At 42.9% G+C, this 19,552-nt stretch overlaps 1 protein-coding gene across 1 annotated transcript in view; it reads left to right on the forward strand.

The window, feature by feature from the left end:
- Positions 1-5,439: 5,439 nt before the first annotated feature.
- The window catches only part of CSMD3 (CUB and Sushi multiple domains 3), a 1,208,248-nt gene continuing 1,194,135 nt past the window's right edge, over positions 5,440-19,552 (forward strand). The window contains exon 1 of the mRNA XM_088444368.1: positions 5,440-5,629. Within this exon, the coding sequence (XP_088300494.1) occupies positions 5,455-5,629 (175 nt within the window). The 5' untranslated portion in view covers positions 5,440-5,454. The remainder of the gene's footprint in view (positions 5,630-19,552) is intronic.

The following is a 19,552-nucleotide window of genomic DNA, read 5'->3' on the forward strand; positions in this document are numbered from 1 at the left end:
ACATAGGGAAAGCGATCCCTACTGGACCATCCCACATTCCACCGACCGATGGACCTTTCCAGGTAATACAAATTGATTTCATCCAATTACCACCCTGCAGGAATCTTAAGTATGTATTAGTGTGCACTGACGTATTTTCCAACTGGGTTGAGGCCTACCCAGCAGCCACTAATACTGCTGCGTTTACTGCCAAGAAAATAGTTCAGGAATTTGTATGCATGTACGGTATCCCTAAAACCATCAAGAGTGACAGGGGTACTCATTTCACAGGTGATGTTTTCCAAAATATGTGTAAGCTAATGGGAATTAATAGCCGACTTCACACCCCCTACCAACCGCAAGCCAGTGCCAGTTCACCCTTTGATAGCGAACAACATGCTATCACAATCTGATTTTAAAAATTAATTTAGGCTTACATTTATATATTATTTAATGTTATTATGGGATGACACAAGGTGGTTCTTAATCCATCAATAATGTGTCTCTGATTGTGGACATAAAACTACTATTATACGCACACCGCGGATCTTGGAAGATCATGGGGGTGATGTGGTAATGCATCAATCCTATAAAGGCAGTCTTGAAGGGAAATTAAGACTTTACATTATCTGAGGTGTTTCAAAAGTAACATTTCAATAATACATTCTATGCACGTCTAAATATAATACATTAGATGATGGTATTTCCTAGTTCAGGGTTGTAATGCAGTTCTTTATTTACCTCAGTATTCATATTGCTGTTACTGACCACCATCATAATTTCGTTCTTTCGTTTTACTCTATTTTTACATTTTCCACACTTCAACACAATAGGAACACACCAGGCCAATTATTATGATGACAATCTGTATAAGGATCAAGAATTTGCCTATGCTGGCGATCACTTCCTGTACCCATTCCCCTAGGCCTAAGAACCATTTCACTGGGTTCAACCATGAGACCCATCCTTCTATTTTCTCCCCTACTTCAGCCACTGAAGCATTATGGTTCTTACGAAACTCCTATTTTAGCTGCAGAATTTCGTCCATCTTCCGGTCTACCACCTCTTTGGGGTCGCTGGTATCATTGGTGACATAGGTGCAACATTTTACTCCAAATTGGGTGGCCAAAGTTACGCAATACCCTCCAGTAACAGCAGTTAAATAATTTAACACTAGTCTGTGTTGCACCAGTTCTTTCTTGTACGCTTGCAATTCTCTCCCTGTATACCTGAATGTGTCATCATACATCTCGGTGATATTATCTATCAATTTACCAAGTTCCTGAATATATCTAAAATTTAATGAACCCGAACGATTCTGGTGGGATCCAGTGCGACTAAAACTTGGAAGCCAGTTGTCTCACTAATTAACTGAGTGGCTTTATGCAGGTCACCAGGTATCATATTTCGTTTGCCTCTGTGTTCATGAAGATATGGTGATGGTGTGTTTTTATGGATACCAAGCATTTCAACGTGGGTGAGGGTCATAACTTCTGGGACTACTCTTCCCAGGTAACACAAACCTTCGGACCTCGGGGAGAGCCACTTATACGCCTTTCTTCCACATAAAATACACATTATCGGGGAGAACATAAGGAATAGTATGCATAATTATCATTAAACACATTTCCCTTGCAAACAATCCTATCTCAGGGTCTTCCATCTGGTACATGCAAGTCTCTGGTTGTATTATTTTAGCACAATAACCATCTGGTACCTTACCAATAATTTCTTTGGTGGGACTCAATGTATACCGGTACCTAAAATGTCTCCCACTAGATTTAATTGGTTGTAACAGATCATGGTTTAAGGACTCATTATCAGCTCTCTGTGAGAAGGTCATCATCTGATTATTCCCCGTCACTTCCCAACTCCCGGGTTTATTGGGGTTGGTTATGTTTAAACACAAAAGTGATCTATCTACTTGGAATTGATAGAGTTTGAAATGAGGTGGTTTGGATGAGAGGAATTTTCCATCCAATGTTTTCCCTTTTTGCAATTGTTGAGGTTGGCGCTCTGTACTCCAGGGCTATAGATGTGTTTGAGATTACCATTCTGTGTCCATGGGTGGGGGGGGTGCATGTGTCTTGAGGTTACTGTTATGTGTCTGGAGGTGAGCTGTCTCTGTGTCTGTGTGTGTTGAGATAAGTGGTCTGTGACTGTGGGGTGGTGCTGCGTATGACCCCCTTATCAGGACCCTGTGCAACCCATGAGTTGTCTTACATGTCCACAGTCACATACACTATTTGCTTTGCTCTGACTTTGCAAGTTGTAAATGGCTTCAAATGTGTCTATTTCATTGTATTCCATTGTACTTGCCCACTCTACCGGAATGTCCAGGAGACTCATACATTATGGGGAATTTTCCCAGACTCCCAGTAGAGAATATAGAGTGTAAGCTCCACTGGGGCAGGGACTGATGTGAGTGGCCAAATATTCTTTGTAAAGCGCTGCGGAATATGTGTGCGCTATATAAATAACTGGTAATAAATAATTAACAGCGATGACCCACCCACATCACTCACTTCCCTAGTGGAGTAGGTGGGGCTTAATGAAGTGATATCATGCGAATCATATTGTTGTGGCGAAACACGGCATGACACAAATAGGGTCCGGTCCGAGATAATGCAAATTGAGCAACCACATCCACCGAACTTGACCCCTGAACTTCCCCTCCAGGATCTATGGGAGTTAAGGCAATAAATAACAGCAAGTAGGTAAAACAAACAATCCTGGGGTCCGGTATATTATGTTGAAACTCATCATGTCAACACTAATGAAATGTTGCCATAAATAGCAGGGCTGGATCTACACTTTGCGGAGCTCAAGTAGAGAGCTTCCTCAGGGGGACGTGGCCTGATCGAGGGCCTGGCTTTGGTGGCACAAAAAAAATCACAAAGAAAATAGTTGCGCTGCACAGGGGGGGGCCCAGCACCGGCATTCTGGGACTCCCAGTAGGAGGGAACAGCAGCGCTGTTTGTACATATGGCGCCACTGCCACTGCAGCTTGTAATATGGTGGTGGGCTACAGCAGGCGCGTGCATTTGATTACATGGCGCCAGTGGGGTAACTTGTGGCGCCCTCAGGCCGTAGCTCCCCGGGCAAGAGCCCTGCTTGCCCACACCTAGAGCCGCCACTGATGAATAGAATGTTGACAAAATGTCCCCGGTGGTCTAGTGGTGGTCTTACCTGGTCTGGCGACTTCAGCCACGTTTTCCACTGTGGTCAGAAACCAGTAAGCTTCCAAACTAATGATTTACCCTATCCTTACGCCAGGCAGGTAAGCACTGGATTCCTGACCCACTGCCAAAATAACAGTTATGAACCCTTCAGGCAGCATTTAAAGAACGCACCCATGTAAGAGAATATTTATAATGCACTTAGGGCCTGATTCAGAGTCGGACACTCTGAAAGAGCGCTCGCTCTGAATCAGGGCATTTTTTTTGTGCGGTGACCACCCACAGCTATTGAGAGCGGCCAGGTGATGGTTGCGATGGTCAAGACCATAGCGACCATCAAGGCTTGCGACGAGACCCTTGTGGTAGGGTCTCATCTGCCGCAAACCCCAGAAAGCTTCCGGCACTAATAGAGATGGAAGCTCTCCCACTAGCATCACTGGTGATGTCAGTGGGGCCACCCACAAACGGCAGGTGTTCACTTGGGAACGCCTCCATTTGTGAAGCTACCCCCCCGCCATGCCTACAAAAGGGGACGAGCTGTCGATCAACATCAACAGCCGCCTCTTTTGTAGTGAGCCACGGAGCAAGGCAGGCGAAACAAAATATCCGATAAGTGCCGGCATCGGATCTAATTTTATAGCCCGGGGCGAGTTACTTAGCCGTGGTAATTTGCCGCAGCTAATTGGATACCAGCCTTGATGTGCAGGCATATGGAGAGGATAAATGATGGGTTTGTGGGGTAGGTGGCATAATTACGGCATGGCAAGGGGGAAGAGGGTATTGCTATAGAGGCCTAGCAAATCTCTACCTGCCCTCCCGCCCCTCAGCGGCCCTGTTCTCCAGTGATATCTTCTAGTCCACTCCTGTGATGCCAGTCATTGCTCAGCAAATATAGCAATATATTATACAGGATATTTCACCTACAGTCATGCTACTTGTTTATTAGACTATACCTGGACATATCTTGTACCATTACTGTACTTTAATGATTTAATTCTGATGTAAAAATGACCCATCATCCCCTGTAAGATTTCTTGTCCCTGCATTATATTTTAATTATAATGCAGGGATGATCTAAAGAGAATATATGTATAAACAGGTGGTGACGCTACGGTCTACTTTGTAGATAAAAATAATAATAAGGGAGCCTTATATGTGCAATTATATGTGACAGGGTAGAGATAATTAGTTCACAAATCTATATGCTGGTGGGTGGGGGGGGGGAATAATATGATTGTGGGTGGGTGGGTGATCAGTGATCAGCAGCAGTGCCTGGTAAGGATCAGAGAAGCACCCTGTACATTGCCTGATGTAAAAATAAATAAAAATAACCCAATAAATGAAAATAATATAAGAACGCAACAGGTAAACCAGGTTACAGTCATTAACAGATCACTGCCTGGCAGCCTGTAGATGGCACAAGCGGTCTATCTTTATTTGGCATTAACCCTTTCTGGCAGAGACTGAAATATTAAATATGATCTTGTCCCACACGCAAACTGCAAAAAAACTTCTATGTCCATCTAATTATACCTCCTAACCTCCTCCTCCCCCCCTGCTTATCCTCCACATGCATACAGTATACCGTATGCCCATCCTTCCTCCAACTCCCCCCACTCACGTTGCAAATGAACAATAACTGCATCCCCACATCTAGGTATTGTTAATCCAATCCATAGGACTTGCACAAAAAAAAAAAAAAGAGATTTAACACCAGGGATATATTACAGCGCCAGGAGCAGAATGGATAGCTTTTATTATCTGCTGTATTTCTCCTTGAGGCGTCAGTGAGAAGAATTCTCAGTCATCTATTAGGATGAAGAAGGGCTCTGCCAAGCTGCAATAGCAGCAGCACTGATCTCCGTGTGCGCTCTGTGCCACATTGTATCACCGTCTGCGCCACCGTGCGCCCGCTCCACTGTTACTCCCCGTGCCCGTGCGCAACTGTGCGCCCGCCTGCGTTCTAAACTCCCCCACATCCCACCCACCACTCTGCGTGCGTCTTCTAGTCGCAAGTGTGATCCAGGTTTGTCCAGGGGAGGAGGGAGGAAGGCAAGGGAGGGAATGGGAAGAAACAATCGCTAGTATCTAAAAGACTTGATGCCCCTGTTGGAGAGATGGTTGAGTCCTCGTCAAGGTTGCTGTGGTATCCCAGAAACGCCAGCCACTCCGAGCTGTGACCGCACACAGCAGCAACGTCTCCGCTGCGCCTTGGCCAAGGGGAGGACAGAGACTGGTGGAGGTGGTGGTGGGGGGGGCGGGGGGTGCAGATTACAGGAGCCAGCCAGAGGATACCATGAAAGCTCTCTGCTCTCCGGAGGTACCAGCGGACCAGACAGCAGAGCACTTGTGCAGGAGAGGATGTACTAAATGTGGACCTGTGGACTCCCTGTGTCTGAGGAAAATGGAAATGCAAAGTGGATGTACATTGTGCTACCTGGTTTTTTTACTGATGGTTACATGTGTGAGAGGTAAGGGGACCCCCACTCATGCACACTGCTGGCCATCATTCCCCATCATTTCTATTCCCCTCTGGTTACATTCTAATTTATTTATTTTATTTTTTATATATTTGTAACAATCATGATGAAAGGATGTGTGCGGTGTTTTTTTTTTCCTCTAAGAGATGCTGCTGGTGGAGGAATAGGAGATGAAATTTGCTTTGCAGCCTCTCTGTTCAATGCAGTGATTGAGCCGGGGCTGGATGAATATTCCTGCAGTATATACAGTGCTCAGGGAGACGTGAGTTGGTTCCTACAGGCTGGAACTAGTGGAAAATATATGTGCAGAATTCCTCCATGTTACCCATGGCTGGGGTCTGGGGGAGCTCTCTCTCTCTCTCTCTCTCTCTCTCTCTCTCTCTCTCTCTCTCTCTCTCTCTCTCTCTCTCTCTCTCCTCTATCCCTCTCTCTCTCTCTCTTTCTCTCTCTCTCCCCTCTGTCCCTCTCTCTCTCTCTCTCTGTCCTCTATCGCCTCCTCCCTCTCTCTCTCTCTCTCTCTCTCTCTCTCTCTCTCTCTCCTCTCTCTCTCCCCTCTGTCTCTCTCTCTCTCTCCTCTATCCCCCCTCTCTCTCTCCCCTCTGTCCCTCTCTCTCTCTCCTCTATCCCCCCCTCTCTCTCTCTCCTCTCTCTCTCTCTCTCTCTCTCTCTCTCTATCTCTCTCTCTCTATGTCTGTCTCTCTCCCCTCTGTCTCTCTTTACCTTTCTCATCTCTGTCCATGGTCCATGTATCTGATGGGATTAACCCTTCATCTGCAGGAGACAAAGTTGCAAGGTGTCTGACTGGCAGAGGTTCCCAGTAGCTCAGGGACACGTATGCCCAATACAGCGATGGCACTGAGAGATGTTAGTTATTGAGGAGGCAAGTTGCATATGTGGAACATTGGGATACCCTGTACAGTAGAAGCAGCATGCAGGGCTAGGTTTACTTGATCATTTATTCCGTGCACAGACAGACAATGAATCAGTTATAACTGGTCTCCATGTATAAATGCCAGGTGCTGATAAGGGGGAAATGTGTGTGTCTGCCTTCCAGTGAGTCTAGATACAAGTGTCATGGGAACGTCACACATTTCCTAGGTTTAATTTCAGGAATATGGATGTATAAGGCACCAGGAAGATCTGTGCCCTGAATCTTAAAGCTGAGCAGTCTGCCCAGTGAATTGGCTGTTAGGAGGGGGGGATAGCAAATGGCCACAATCTATAACAAATAGAGCATCATGTGTGCCAATTTATTTCTGTGCATTTAAAAAACCTGGCTTGCAAGCACATATTATTGTCACTAGACTGTATTGATCTTGCTGTAATGCATGCAGGCTGGGTTTTCTTCCTCCAGCTATTGCATATGTATGTATGAATGAGGGAAAAGGGGTTCGGGGGGGGGGTTAAAAAAAATCCCCCAACTTAATGATGTTTATATTAGAGCAATCTTTGTAAACTGCACCCTGCCTGTGCCTTACTCAAACACTTTATTGTGAGCTTGCAGCTGGTTGTCCCCACACATAAAGCAGCCCATTTGCATGCAATGGAAAAAGCAATTCATGTTCCAGGGGTTGTGGGTTACTTCATTGCATGCTATCTGACATTATATCTGAAGATGGGTCGCATGCCTGGAATTTTAATCGGCATCCTAATTACAGGAAGCTTTTTCTTTCATGCAGGTTGTCTGGTTAATGAAGGCGGTCAATAGACTGTCATGTTTTTGATCATATTACCTCCATTGGTGGGATTAAAATCTGTAACTGATATATATATATATATATATATATATATAATTATATATATATATATATATATATATATATATAGATATAGTGTTAAATGTTCAATCTACCCCCTATTGCAGAGAATATAAATCTGAATTTTCATATTTGCGAATTTTAGGCAATTTTGGTTCCCTGTGACTTTGTTTTTGCCGATGTGCGGACCTTGTTATAACAAATGATTATACTGCTGCTCTGTGATTTGAAGACACAGGGAGGCAGCATCTTTCAAATGGAAAGGACCAGGCTGGAAAAGGGTTTTGAAATGTAATATTTTATCTTTGGAACAAAGTAACTTCTAATGGTACCTGTTGATTAATTTAAACCCAAACCCCCTTTGGATTGAATTATGTGATATTGGCAGACAGTTCCTTGGTAAAACTAGAAAACATCCACAAAATATTTTTTTCTATATACATTTTTTTTTAATGTATATAACATGCTACTTTCATTCAGTATACAATATTTTGTACATAATATCTATAGACTCCTGGACATTTGGTCAGATTGAACTAGCTAGCTTATTAAATGATTGAAGCCAGGGGGGCGAGGAAAGGGGGTGTCAGGGACAAAATGGGCGGGTGGCATGGGAATTTGGGAGATTAGGAGGCGGAAAACAGGTGGAGAGGAGGGATCTGAGGAATGTGGTGTAAATTAAACATGGAGATGAGCATACTGTTGGGAATTGGAAATAAATTGAGCAACAGGGTGTCATGAATGAGACATATGATGGTGGATGGAACTCAACCAAAATTGCAAAAAACAAAACAAAAAAAACATGTATTATGTCACTGTTTATGAAGCAGTTTGCAATCAACTCTGATAAGCAAGGCAATACTTCAAATGTAACTATCGATAGGAAATTAGGAATTATGGTAATCCCTATAAGGACTGATACAATATCTATCTATCTATATGCATATTTTTGCCTTCTGATACAAAAAGAGAATTACAGTACAGGGGAATAATAAGAAAGAAAGAAATAGACATCAGATAGAGAGGTGGCGGGTAGGAGAGATATATACAGAGGGGGTAGAGAGCGATATAAGGAGAGAGAGAGAGAGAGAGAGAGAGAGAGAGAGAGAGAGAGAGAGACTGATTTACATGTGCAGTTTTTGTTTGCCGTTTTGGTGTTCTGCACATTTTAGGGAATATGAATATGTAACCAGGCTCCTCACTTTATTAATTAATTCCTGTGGTACTTCTGTTCTGCCAGTAAATTGCATGCTCTGCTCAGCAGTGCATTGGTTAATATGGGTAGAATAAGACAAAATACACTCTTGCTGTGATGAACCTGATTTCTAAAGCAATTCTAAACACATTGGAAGCTGCTGCTTATGCTAATATGCGTCTATATTATGAATTATTCCTTACTAGTGGAGAAGTAAAACGAGAAAGGAGTGTGCTCTATTTCAAACGAAGGTAATGACTTGCCCTCTGTAGAATAATCAGTATTATGAATAGCAGGCAAGCATGTAATGCAACACACCGCTCAGGATTCAGAACAGAAAACAGTGGCGATCAGTAAAATGACATCTATTTTCCCATAGGGGACCACAATCAGAAAGCATTATATGTCTTCTGCATTCATTGAGAATCTCAGCAATTGTTAAAAAAAGAAAAGAAAATGTCTCCTGGCTTATTACAATCCAGCAAAGTACGCAGCTACTCTTCAAAACTACCGAATGAATGTGGGAAAAGAAATGTAAAAACCACCTACAGCCACTTTCATGTCATTGTCATGTAAACTTGTCTGCAGGCGCAAAGTACTTGGAAATTGAAGGCCGGAGATAGTATGTGGGCCTACGAGCATGACAATTTTTGCATGCATTAGTAAGCCATGTATACTTCTAAAAACGTACAGGATGCTTGCACATTGTGATTGACATGTATTGTTACAAACGCTTTTGAAACATCACAGTGTGCCCATAAAATTCAGGGCTGCACAGGTTGAAGAATGTTGCACGATGGGGCTCTGATAAACTCGAATGAGTAAAATAAAAAAAATTAGATGAAAAAAAATAACTTCCGGTAGGGAAGGCATAACGTCTTTGGTTTCTTGTGATGCTCACAGGCTGCTTGTTTCCCACCATTGTATTAGATGTTTGAAGTGCTCTAGAATGGTGCTAGATTAGCTTTGAGCCTCCATTTTTTTTTTCAATGAACCAAAGGTGACACATACTGTATGAGAGCCATATGAGCGGATGGACTATCTGTTGTTCAAACCATCTAGCACCATCTGTGCTAGATGGTTTGAACTGATCTAGAACAGTGGCAGATAAGTTGTTCTCATTGGGAGAGCCACAGGTGACACATAGGAGAGTCAAATGAGCGGATGGACTGTCTGTTGTCCAACACTCTATTAGACGGTTTGAACTGATAGACTATAGTGACAGATAATTTAATCTGATTGGGAGAGCCACAGGTGACATATATAAGAACCAAATGAGCAGATGGACTATGTGTTGTCTAACACTCTATTAGATGGTTTGAACTGACCTAGAACAGTGGCAGATATATTGTTCTCATTGGGAAAGCCACAAGTGATACATATGAGAGCCACATGAGTGGATGGACTATCTGTTGTCCAACACTCTACTACTGTAGATGGTGTGAACTGATCTTGAACAGTGCCAGATAAATGTTCTGATTTGGAAAGCCACAGGCGACACATATGAGAGCCACATGAGTCGATGAACTATCTGTTGTCCAACACTGTACTAGATGGTTTTAACTGATCTAGAACAGTGGTAGATAAATTGCTTGGATTGAGAGAGCCAAAGGTGACAAATATGAGAACCACATGAGCAGATGGATTATGTGTTGTTCAACACTCTATTAGATGGTTTAAACTGATCTAGAACAATGGTAGAGAAGTTGTTCTGATTTGTTAGAGCCAAAGGTGAAACATATAAGAACAACATGAACAGATTGACTGTCTGTTGTCCAACACTCCACTAGATGGTTTGAATGTATCCAAACACATACAGGTGGCCTTTAAAATGGCAGATGTCCAGCCCAAGGAAACCACAGATTATAATCTTCAAAGCCACATGATTTACCCTGTCTACTTACTTCCTTATTTTAATAGCTATCTGATGGATCATGGAACATGTAATACAACAAAAATGAGGATTGGATGGTCACTGTCTCTGCTCTAGAATGTTCTCATTTTCATAAAAAATTTTAAGTGTAAATGTTTGCTGTTTACATTTTTAGAAATATTGCAAGTTCGAGAGTAATTGGGCTGTACACTATATTATAGTACATAAACATCTACTTATTATGGTACTGTGTGACATTGACTACAGCACCAAAATATCGACATAGAACCAGTAAAAGCCTTCAGGTTCACAATTTATATTCACAGAGCAAGTCATTGCAGTGTCGACTGGTCCCATCCCAATGCAAGATACTCACCATCTAATTAATGATACCGTAGTTCTTCAATTTATTATCAGGTTTAATAGGAAGAGACCTAATATGGAACATCACTTCCAAGCAGGAGGACCCCAATGATACTTCTTGAATGTTGTCTTGTTGAGCACTAAAGGTCTTTTCACTCAGCATTTTGTAAAAGAACAACCTATGCTGGTGGCAGCACTTATCAGTATTGGTACATTTACTGTCTTTTCTACTAATTAGAGACAGGAATATGGTTGGCTTGTGAGGTGCGCCTATGGTTGAACCGCACATGGTATCCTACTGAACTTTTATTTTGCCATGGGGGTGTGAGAGCATAGACATATTTGGCTGGTTTACATTTGGGGAGAAAAAGGAGATGTTGGCTGGTTGAGAATGTTAGGTACTAGACACAAACCCATCAATATGTTAAGTGGATTCCCTGCAAATGTATATCACCCAGAGAATTACAATTTGCAAAGACTGACCCTACAGAGAGACCTATTGAGTCTGCTTCCATTATTAATGCTGAATATTTCAATGAATTTTCTTTAACTTATGTTGCATGAGTCATTGACATAGGGTTGTGAAGATGGATGCCCCTGAAACATGAGCAGGGCTGTTGAGAAAGCTGCGGAACCTTAATACTGGAGGAGATGTGACCAAACCCGGGAGGTGTGTTGCAAAGGGGGACATCTGTCTTCCTCAGCAGCTGGACTGGGCACAGGTAATTAGTGCCCCCCCCCTTTCAATGTCCCTGAACATGGGCATCCTAAACATTAACAATATACTCTCCCCAGTATAAATACAGGACATGTCTTTATCTACATCCCCTTTGGGAATGGGTATGAAATACTGGTTTAGCCGCCGGTTCAAATCCCGACTACAAAAGCCCGACAGGACTAGATCCCGACTAGGGCTGGTAAGTACCCTAACCCTCCCCTCTCCCCCCCTAACCCTAACCCTCCTTTAGTGGTGCCTAACCCTAATACTGCCAGCATGGTCCCTAACCCTAGACCCCCACCGGGGTTGCCTAAACCTTGCCCACCCTTCCCACACCCTCCTGGTGGGTGCCTAACCCTAACCTTCCCCCAGTGGCATCTAACCTCCCCCCTGCAGCCTAACCATAACCCTCCCCAGGGGGTGCCTAGCTCTATGTCCCCCCTGGGAGTCCTTAACCTAATCCCCCCATTCCCGTACAAAAACGTCTGTACTTACCTTGATTGGACCGCCATCCTTCTGTATTCTGGTCTCAGGATTAAGATAGGCATCAGTATTTCAACGCCTATCTTTAGTCTCCCGTCGGGCTTAGTTGTAGCTCTGCCTTTGAGAATGTAGCCCCGTTTACTGACACGCCTGTGACACTCCCATAACAAGTCCATGAGACGTCCTTTTTTTGCGATCACGTTAAGCCACCTCTGAGTTACCACCCAGGAATGTCCATGGCTTTCCACCGCCAGCTGAAGTGGGAGCGATCGTGCACACAACAGAGATCTCCGCATACACACAGTGGTACGCATGCACCGTATGGGTTTCCAGGACTATACGGGTTTTGCCTATGCGCATTAGCAAATAATTGCTTAACTGCGTAAAACATCAACATTGCGTCCACTTCTGAATCAGGCCCTAAGTTTCATTGGCGTTGTGTAAGGAATGACCAACTATTACACTTGCTCTGAGTGCTACCTAAATAGACGAGTTGTCTACAAAATCTGATATTGGCAAAAGTTAGTTTCCTTTTTACATCTACTAGTACAGAGAATGCCAAACTCGGTCCAGGTTTTAAGGATATCCATGCTCTACCACAGGTGACTTAATTAGTACATCAGTCAATTTGATTAACAACCATGGCTATCTCTAAAACCCGAACTGTTGGGTTGCCTTGAGGACTGCATTTGCGAACCTCTATACTCAGAGCCGTAACTAGACTTTTTGGTGCCCTGTGCCTGAAAGAGCATTGGTGCCCCCCTCATTTTTCAAAGGGACATAATGCACCCAAAAAAGGGGAATGGCCTCATGCGGAAGGGCCAGGAAAGAGATAGGGGAGGCCAGGAGATGCTGGGAATGAAATAAGAGGAAGCTACAAGTGAGAATAATAATAAACAGAAATTTGACAGGACCAAACAGCGCCTCCTGACCTGTGATGCCCTGTGCGATGGCACCGGCCGCACTACACTAGCTACGGCCCTGTCTATACTAGTGTACTTTACTAAAGCCGCACCACTTACAATTATAGATATGCACTGACCCCGTGTTTTGTTTTTGGATCTGGATTCATCTTCATGTTTTGGTTTTGGCTTTGGTTTTGCAAGAAAAACCCACCCTCAAGTGTTTTGGTTTTTGATATGGTTTTTTTTTTTTAAATTGATAAAAAAATTTGAAAAACACCTAAAATCATGTAACTTTTAAAACCCAAAATTCAGATTTAAAAACCCAAATACCGAACTGCGGGAAGATCAGAACTACAACTCGGATCTGTCCCGTTCTTCTCAGGAGATCAGAACCGTGACTCGGAGTCGGGTCTGTCCAGGTTCACGAAGTTTGGGTGGATTCAGATTTCTGGAACCCGAAACCTTAGCATAGGTAAAATGCTAATGAGATAATTTCCTTGTGAAATCATTCTACTATTTGTACATGAATGGATGACCAGGAGATAAGAACTAGAGCAAAAAAGGTGTGTTGACCCAATTCATATGCACCTTAAAATTCCCCAATTGATGAAGCCTTGGTGCTATACGTACTACACTGTACTTTGATTTGAAGCATTTATCTGTCGACCAGGGGCCCATAGACTCTGGGAACCCTACCATGGCCCCGATATGCAAGAGGTTCTGTGCTCAGTGGGGATTTATCTCCATGCAGAAGCACCCGCTTGGTCTGTGGAGCAATAGGATTCTTTCTCCATCAGAAACATAGTGCTCTGACATCACAACCCAGCTTTCCAATGAAAACACAGATCTACAGTAGAATGTCTCCAAATTCTACTTTACAGGCCAAGTTGGAGCTTGGCTCTTACACCGGGGCCTCGGACAAGAGATAGGAGGCGTTGTAGCAAAACTTTACGTGAACCAAGCTTCATGGCAGGACAAGACTTACACTTTTGCTTTGATATTCAACAATATATCAGTACGGATGTCACTGAAACAGTCAACTCATTCTGCTGTATGATTGGGCTAAGACTGGGATCACTTAAGCCCAAATTCTTTGGCCAAACATACATTTTGCAAATGAAAACGGAGTGAAGTGAATATTTTGCTGAATAGTTTTAAAAATTATCTATCTATCTATCTATCTATCTACCTATCTACCATGTATCAATGTCATTATCTGTCTATCTATCTATCTATCTATCTATCTATCTATCTATCTATCTATCTATCTATCTATCTACCTGTCTCTCTGTCTGTCTATCTATCATCTTTCTGTCTGTCTGTTTATCTCATCCATCTGTATCTATACATTTAGCATCTTATATCTATCATGGATGAAGGAGCTGTAGATATTTCTCAATGGAGTGGTCCCGTGTTATAAATAACAGGAAAGGAAAATCTATTCCGTAACCTTTTCATTTTGACACAACCAGGCTCTTAAGTCCATAGTAATTAATAAGTGTGTGAAATATTGTAGATGACCCCCTGCTATTAGCTTCATAGGCCCTGCATGAAATGTCCTGGTGAGAGAGATTAATAGAAAAAAAATATTATTTTAAATGTATTATAAAAACCCACAAACCTCTCTTGCATTGACACCTAGACTAATGATGTGATTAATTACCATGTATGCATTACAGAGCCTTTACAAATATGAAGCTATTGAACAGGTGCGCTGACTATTTTAAATGTGTTCACTTCCTTGCTTACAATGATATATCTCAGCAATTTGTTTGCACCATATAATTGTATTGTTATATTGGAGGGAGGGGGAGGGAGGCTGCTTCAGTGAATAGCAGACATTAAGAATTTGTCATTATTATGAGTAATGAGATTTCACAATGCAGTTGACGATGCAAATTGCTATATACAAGTAATTTTCACAGAGTTATAAGGTCTGAATATGTTCTACAAGGGTTCCACCTAAAAACATTTCTTGATCACTTCCTTGAAGTGCTCTTATTGCAGTAACTATTAGTATAAATAATAAACAGCTATATGCAGAGGTGTAGCTAGGTATTTGAAGGCCCCATAGCAAAAGTTTGTAAGAACCCTTATGTACCACCCAATGGTGAAAAATGTATTTAAGACATGTAAATTTGACAAGGAAGATGGGCCCACTATTCAGGGGAGTAGCGAGGGTGGTTCCAGTGGAGCATGAGCTCCGGGTGCCAAAATGGACAGAGGACGCCATCCAGGGTTTCGGAATTCATGGGCGCTACTCAGTATGATGGCCGTCTGTTAGTTTTATCTCGGTTTGTTTGCTCTATATCCTAAATAAGTTATAGATCAGAGATCTGTTTCTACATTTCATGCTCCCTCAAGCTGCCCAGATTGTCTCCCCTCTGGCCCTCCCTCCTCTGTGATCATATTCTGTCACTTCCCCTCCGGCCCCCCTCCTCTGTGATCATCTTCTGTCACCTCCCATCCGGCCCTCCCTCCTCTGTGATCATCTTCCGTCACCTCCCCTCCGGCCCTCCCTCCTCTGTGATCATCTTCTGTCACCTCCCCCTTGGCCCTCCCTCCTCTGTGATCATCTTCTGTCAGCTCCCCTCCGGCCCTCCCTCCTCTGTGATCATCTTCTGTCACCTCCCCTCCGGCCCTCCCTCCTCTGTGATCATCTTCTGTCACCTCCCCTCCGGCCCTCCCTCCTCTGTGATCATCTTCTGTCACCTCCCCTCCGGCCCTCCCTCCTCTGTGATCATCTTCTGTCACCTACCCTCCGGCCCTCCCTCTTCTGTGATCATCTACTGTCACCTCCCCTTTCCTGTCAGATTCATTACATTCACTTCTCACCTCTTTAATTCCCTCCCCTCTCTACCCTTTGTTTGGCTCTTTGCCCATGTCCACTTCTTTCTTATTGGCCTCTGTTACCACCCCTCTCATTTTCTTATTGGCTTCTGTCACCTCCCCTCTCCTTTTCTTATTGGCTTCTGTCACCTCCCCTCTCTGATCGGCACTTTCCTCTTCCACTTCCTCTTTGATCTCCTCCCTCCTTCTCTCCTCATTCATTGTGCTTCAATAGACTTAAAAGTGACACATCTGAGGAAAAGTGCTAAACTTCAATTATAAGGTATTAGATTAAACAAAGTCACTGCTTTGCTATTTAAAGTAATGAGGTGTTCCCAGACATGACCACGAAGTGTTATTTGAAAGGTCTTTTAAAAAATATTAGGAGACCTGATATAATAATAATGGTGGTAGACAGAACATGGTTAGTAGTACTCACATTAATATAGGTGCAATGTAGATTTGTGAAGTAGGAGCACAGCTGAGAAGGGAGCCTCCCATAGGTGTTCCCACTCCAGTGATAGCTGCTTGGGACAGTAATTGCAGTAATAAGTTGTGCACCCTGTGGAATCTCACTCTAGCACATATATTCTGTCACTTTAAGTTAAATGATCATAATATATAATACAATCTCCTCTATTGACTAATAACAATGATTCAAAGGAGATAAAAGTCAGATCCTAGGTGCTATACATAAATAAAGCAGTGCCAAAGGAGCTACCCCTTAATGTCAGGTGCATCACCGAAGCATTCTACTCCCCCAATGGTACCTCAATGCCAAGTGTCATACTACCACTGTTTGCTCTTTTTCTCTTCACTTGAGTATTTCCCCCTCAGGCTGGCCATACCCCACCGGCACAGTTCAGTACAGGGAGGGAGGGGGGGGGTGGTATGACATGCACTTTCTCTGGGTGCCATGGTTCCTCGCCACTCCTCTGCCCCTATGCTCTGGGCCCCATACCAGCTGCACTCCTTGCTCCAATGGTACTTATGCCCATGCTATGTGCAGGCTTCCTGGGTTCATGCCCAGTGTGATGACTTATCCAGGTTATCCAGATGTGGAGGAATTGAAGGATGAGTTAATGACTCTGGATAAATGTATCTAAAATGTAGCAAGCTTTTTTGTTATTGTTACCCTAATAGCATACTGTAGATGGAAAACTACTTTTATATCATACTGTGCTTTTCTTTATCTTTTCTTTTCCTGCATATTTTGGGATTCATGTTCATAGGCGTTGGGTTCCAGTTGGGTAGTGAAGATTTGTTAATAAACTTATCCATGACATTCATAACAATATGTCCCTTTGTCTCAAAAAATTTTGACTCACTACCCCCAAACTCTTCTCTGTGTTGTTATACTATGCTTGGTCCTCAAAATCCATACTAAATAAAATTATTCTGTAGACGTACTCAAACATGATCCCACCATTTTCTCTTTTAAGCCCTATTCAACAGACAGGCACAATAGTCCCATTGGAAAACAAGAAGGCAAACATAGCATTATATATAATGGGACCAAGGGATAGACTTAATGCATGTTTTTCTAAAAAAATACAAAACATGTAATACATTTCAAACCACGCAATTATAAATTGGGGGAAGTAGTGAGAGTGGTAGGATCGTAGAGTTGGTGGCAGCCGGCAAGATCAATATACTGACCGAGCTTATAGGTAAATCAGTTGGTAGCTGGCTTCAATCAGAGACATTTACACCAGAACATCAAGGCGGTACACCGGTAACGAGTGAGGACACATTCCCTCTGCTCCGAGCAGTGTCTCATTTTAGGTTTTGTTTATCATCTGTATTCTGACCTCAGTGAGACAGCTCATTTAAAGAGATCTGTGCAACATCAGACCGGGTCACAATCAGGACAATTGTGGTGCAGTAAGCTTGCCTTTGCTAATCTATTGTGTTACCCATTCAGGTTTGGAGATTCTTTAGCCAGACACATTAAAAATATTGAACATTGAAGAGCAATTATAAGCTGGTTTCATTATACTGGCTGTGATTTTCAATAACTGTCGCCTGATCACTACAATATTCTTCATCATGGAGGAGGTGTATATTAATATTAACCTCTATGACTATAAAGTCAAACTTGGAGTATTAAGACTTCCATTGGTTTATTGCCGATTACTACCTTAAACATCTTGCTAAACTTAACACTTAGCTTATCTAATAAATAAAGAGATGAACACAAATACAGCTTGACTAAAAGGTCACAGCTTTTATTTGTCAATGAAATAATTCACCTAACCGAGGTGGCCAGGAGAGGCGCTGCATACTCAGTTCTAGCTTTCAAGCTGGAGACATACATGGGGAATGACTAAAACGCTCCCCCTAAAGACAACCTTACGTTGCGAAGGTCTCGCCTCTCTCCTGGGCATAGTCCGAGCGCTTCCGTACAAAAGTGCTTGGGTTCCCTCGTATGACAAGGACAAACTCGTCATAATACATAGAGGTCCAGTGCCCAGGATCAGGAAGATCACATCACAACCACCTCTTATATACATAATCCTAAAACACACCCACAATTCCCTCCATTGGTCAGATAACCAACCACCTGACCAATAACTCAGCTAATCTACCTGGTAACAAGGCTGTCAAGGCAGCCAAATCATCAATACATACGGCTTTCGTCTGCTATAAGAATTGCTCTGTGTGAGGTTTTTTTTAGACAATTCACCTACTTATTATCTATTACTTTATGATTAACCTAATGTATCCTTCTATCTATGAGATTTTGTGGCTGGAGTGGATTGTCTCATCTTTTCGCAACACTAAGTTTATAATTTTTTTTTATCAATATTGATGTTTTGACATTTGTTTGGTAGCCAGCCCTCTATGCAATTGCTCTTCCTTTTATCTATGCCCTCTTTCTAAGTAATGCTTTCCTATATTTATTATTTATTAACAGTTATCTATATTGTGCCAGCATATTATGTTGAACTTTACAATAATTTTTTTCAACTTCCCCTCTGAGAAAGGGAGGTCCAAGTGACGTGTGTGTGTGCAGGAAACTGACACATTTCTTATCATCGTGAATCCATCAATCACTGCGCAATGACATGATTTGTGCACTCATTAATGGGCTGGTAAGACATGATTAGCCCAGTTTATTAGGCTGGATCCAGGAGGGAGGCTGACTCTACTGGGAGTCCAGGAGTCCAAATGTTTTCAGACATTCCAGCAGAGTGGGCAGATATGATCTAAGGCCCTCATTCAGAGCCACTCGCTATTTGCGGTCGTTCGTTGTAAAACAAGGGGTGGCTATTCAAATGAACCGTTCGCTGTTTGCGGTCTGTTCACGCCTCTATGTCTGAAAGAGCGAACAAAACTTGCGTTAGTTTTTTGGAAAAATACGCCCCCTGGACGCTCGCATCCTACGTCATGTCCGCTATTTATTAGATTAATCGAGTACATCGACAAGGGTATGAACTGCTCGCTATTCTTGGGGTTGGTGTTTGCTACCACAATTTTGCGAGCAGTTCTGACTATAAAATAACCCAGTGACGTGGTCAATGACGCTGCTGTTTTAAATATGCACACCCATAAAACGCCCGTTTTGACCTTTAAGCACGCCTGCGTTCTGATTTCCACTCCCCATTTTCAAGCACCTTCCCCTGTTACCACCCACATACGCCTCTTTCTGTCACTCAAAATAGCAGGCATTCGCTGTTTTGCGAGCACATGAATTTCGGCCGCACTGACTGGTTAGCGCATGCGTATAACGATCCGTACGCATGCGCAGTTGGGCTAACATCGCTCGGAACGAACGAGCGGCCGCTTAC

Source organism: Taudactylus pleione, unplaced genomic scaffold, assembly GCF_031769625.1.
Source record: "Taudactylus pleione unplaced genomic scaffold, aTauple2 ptg000360l, whole genome shotgun sequence".
Taxonomy (NCBI): domain Eukaryota; kingdom Metazoa; phylum Chordata; class Amphibia; order Anura; family Myobatrachidae; genus Taudactylus; species Taudactylus pleione.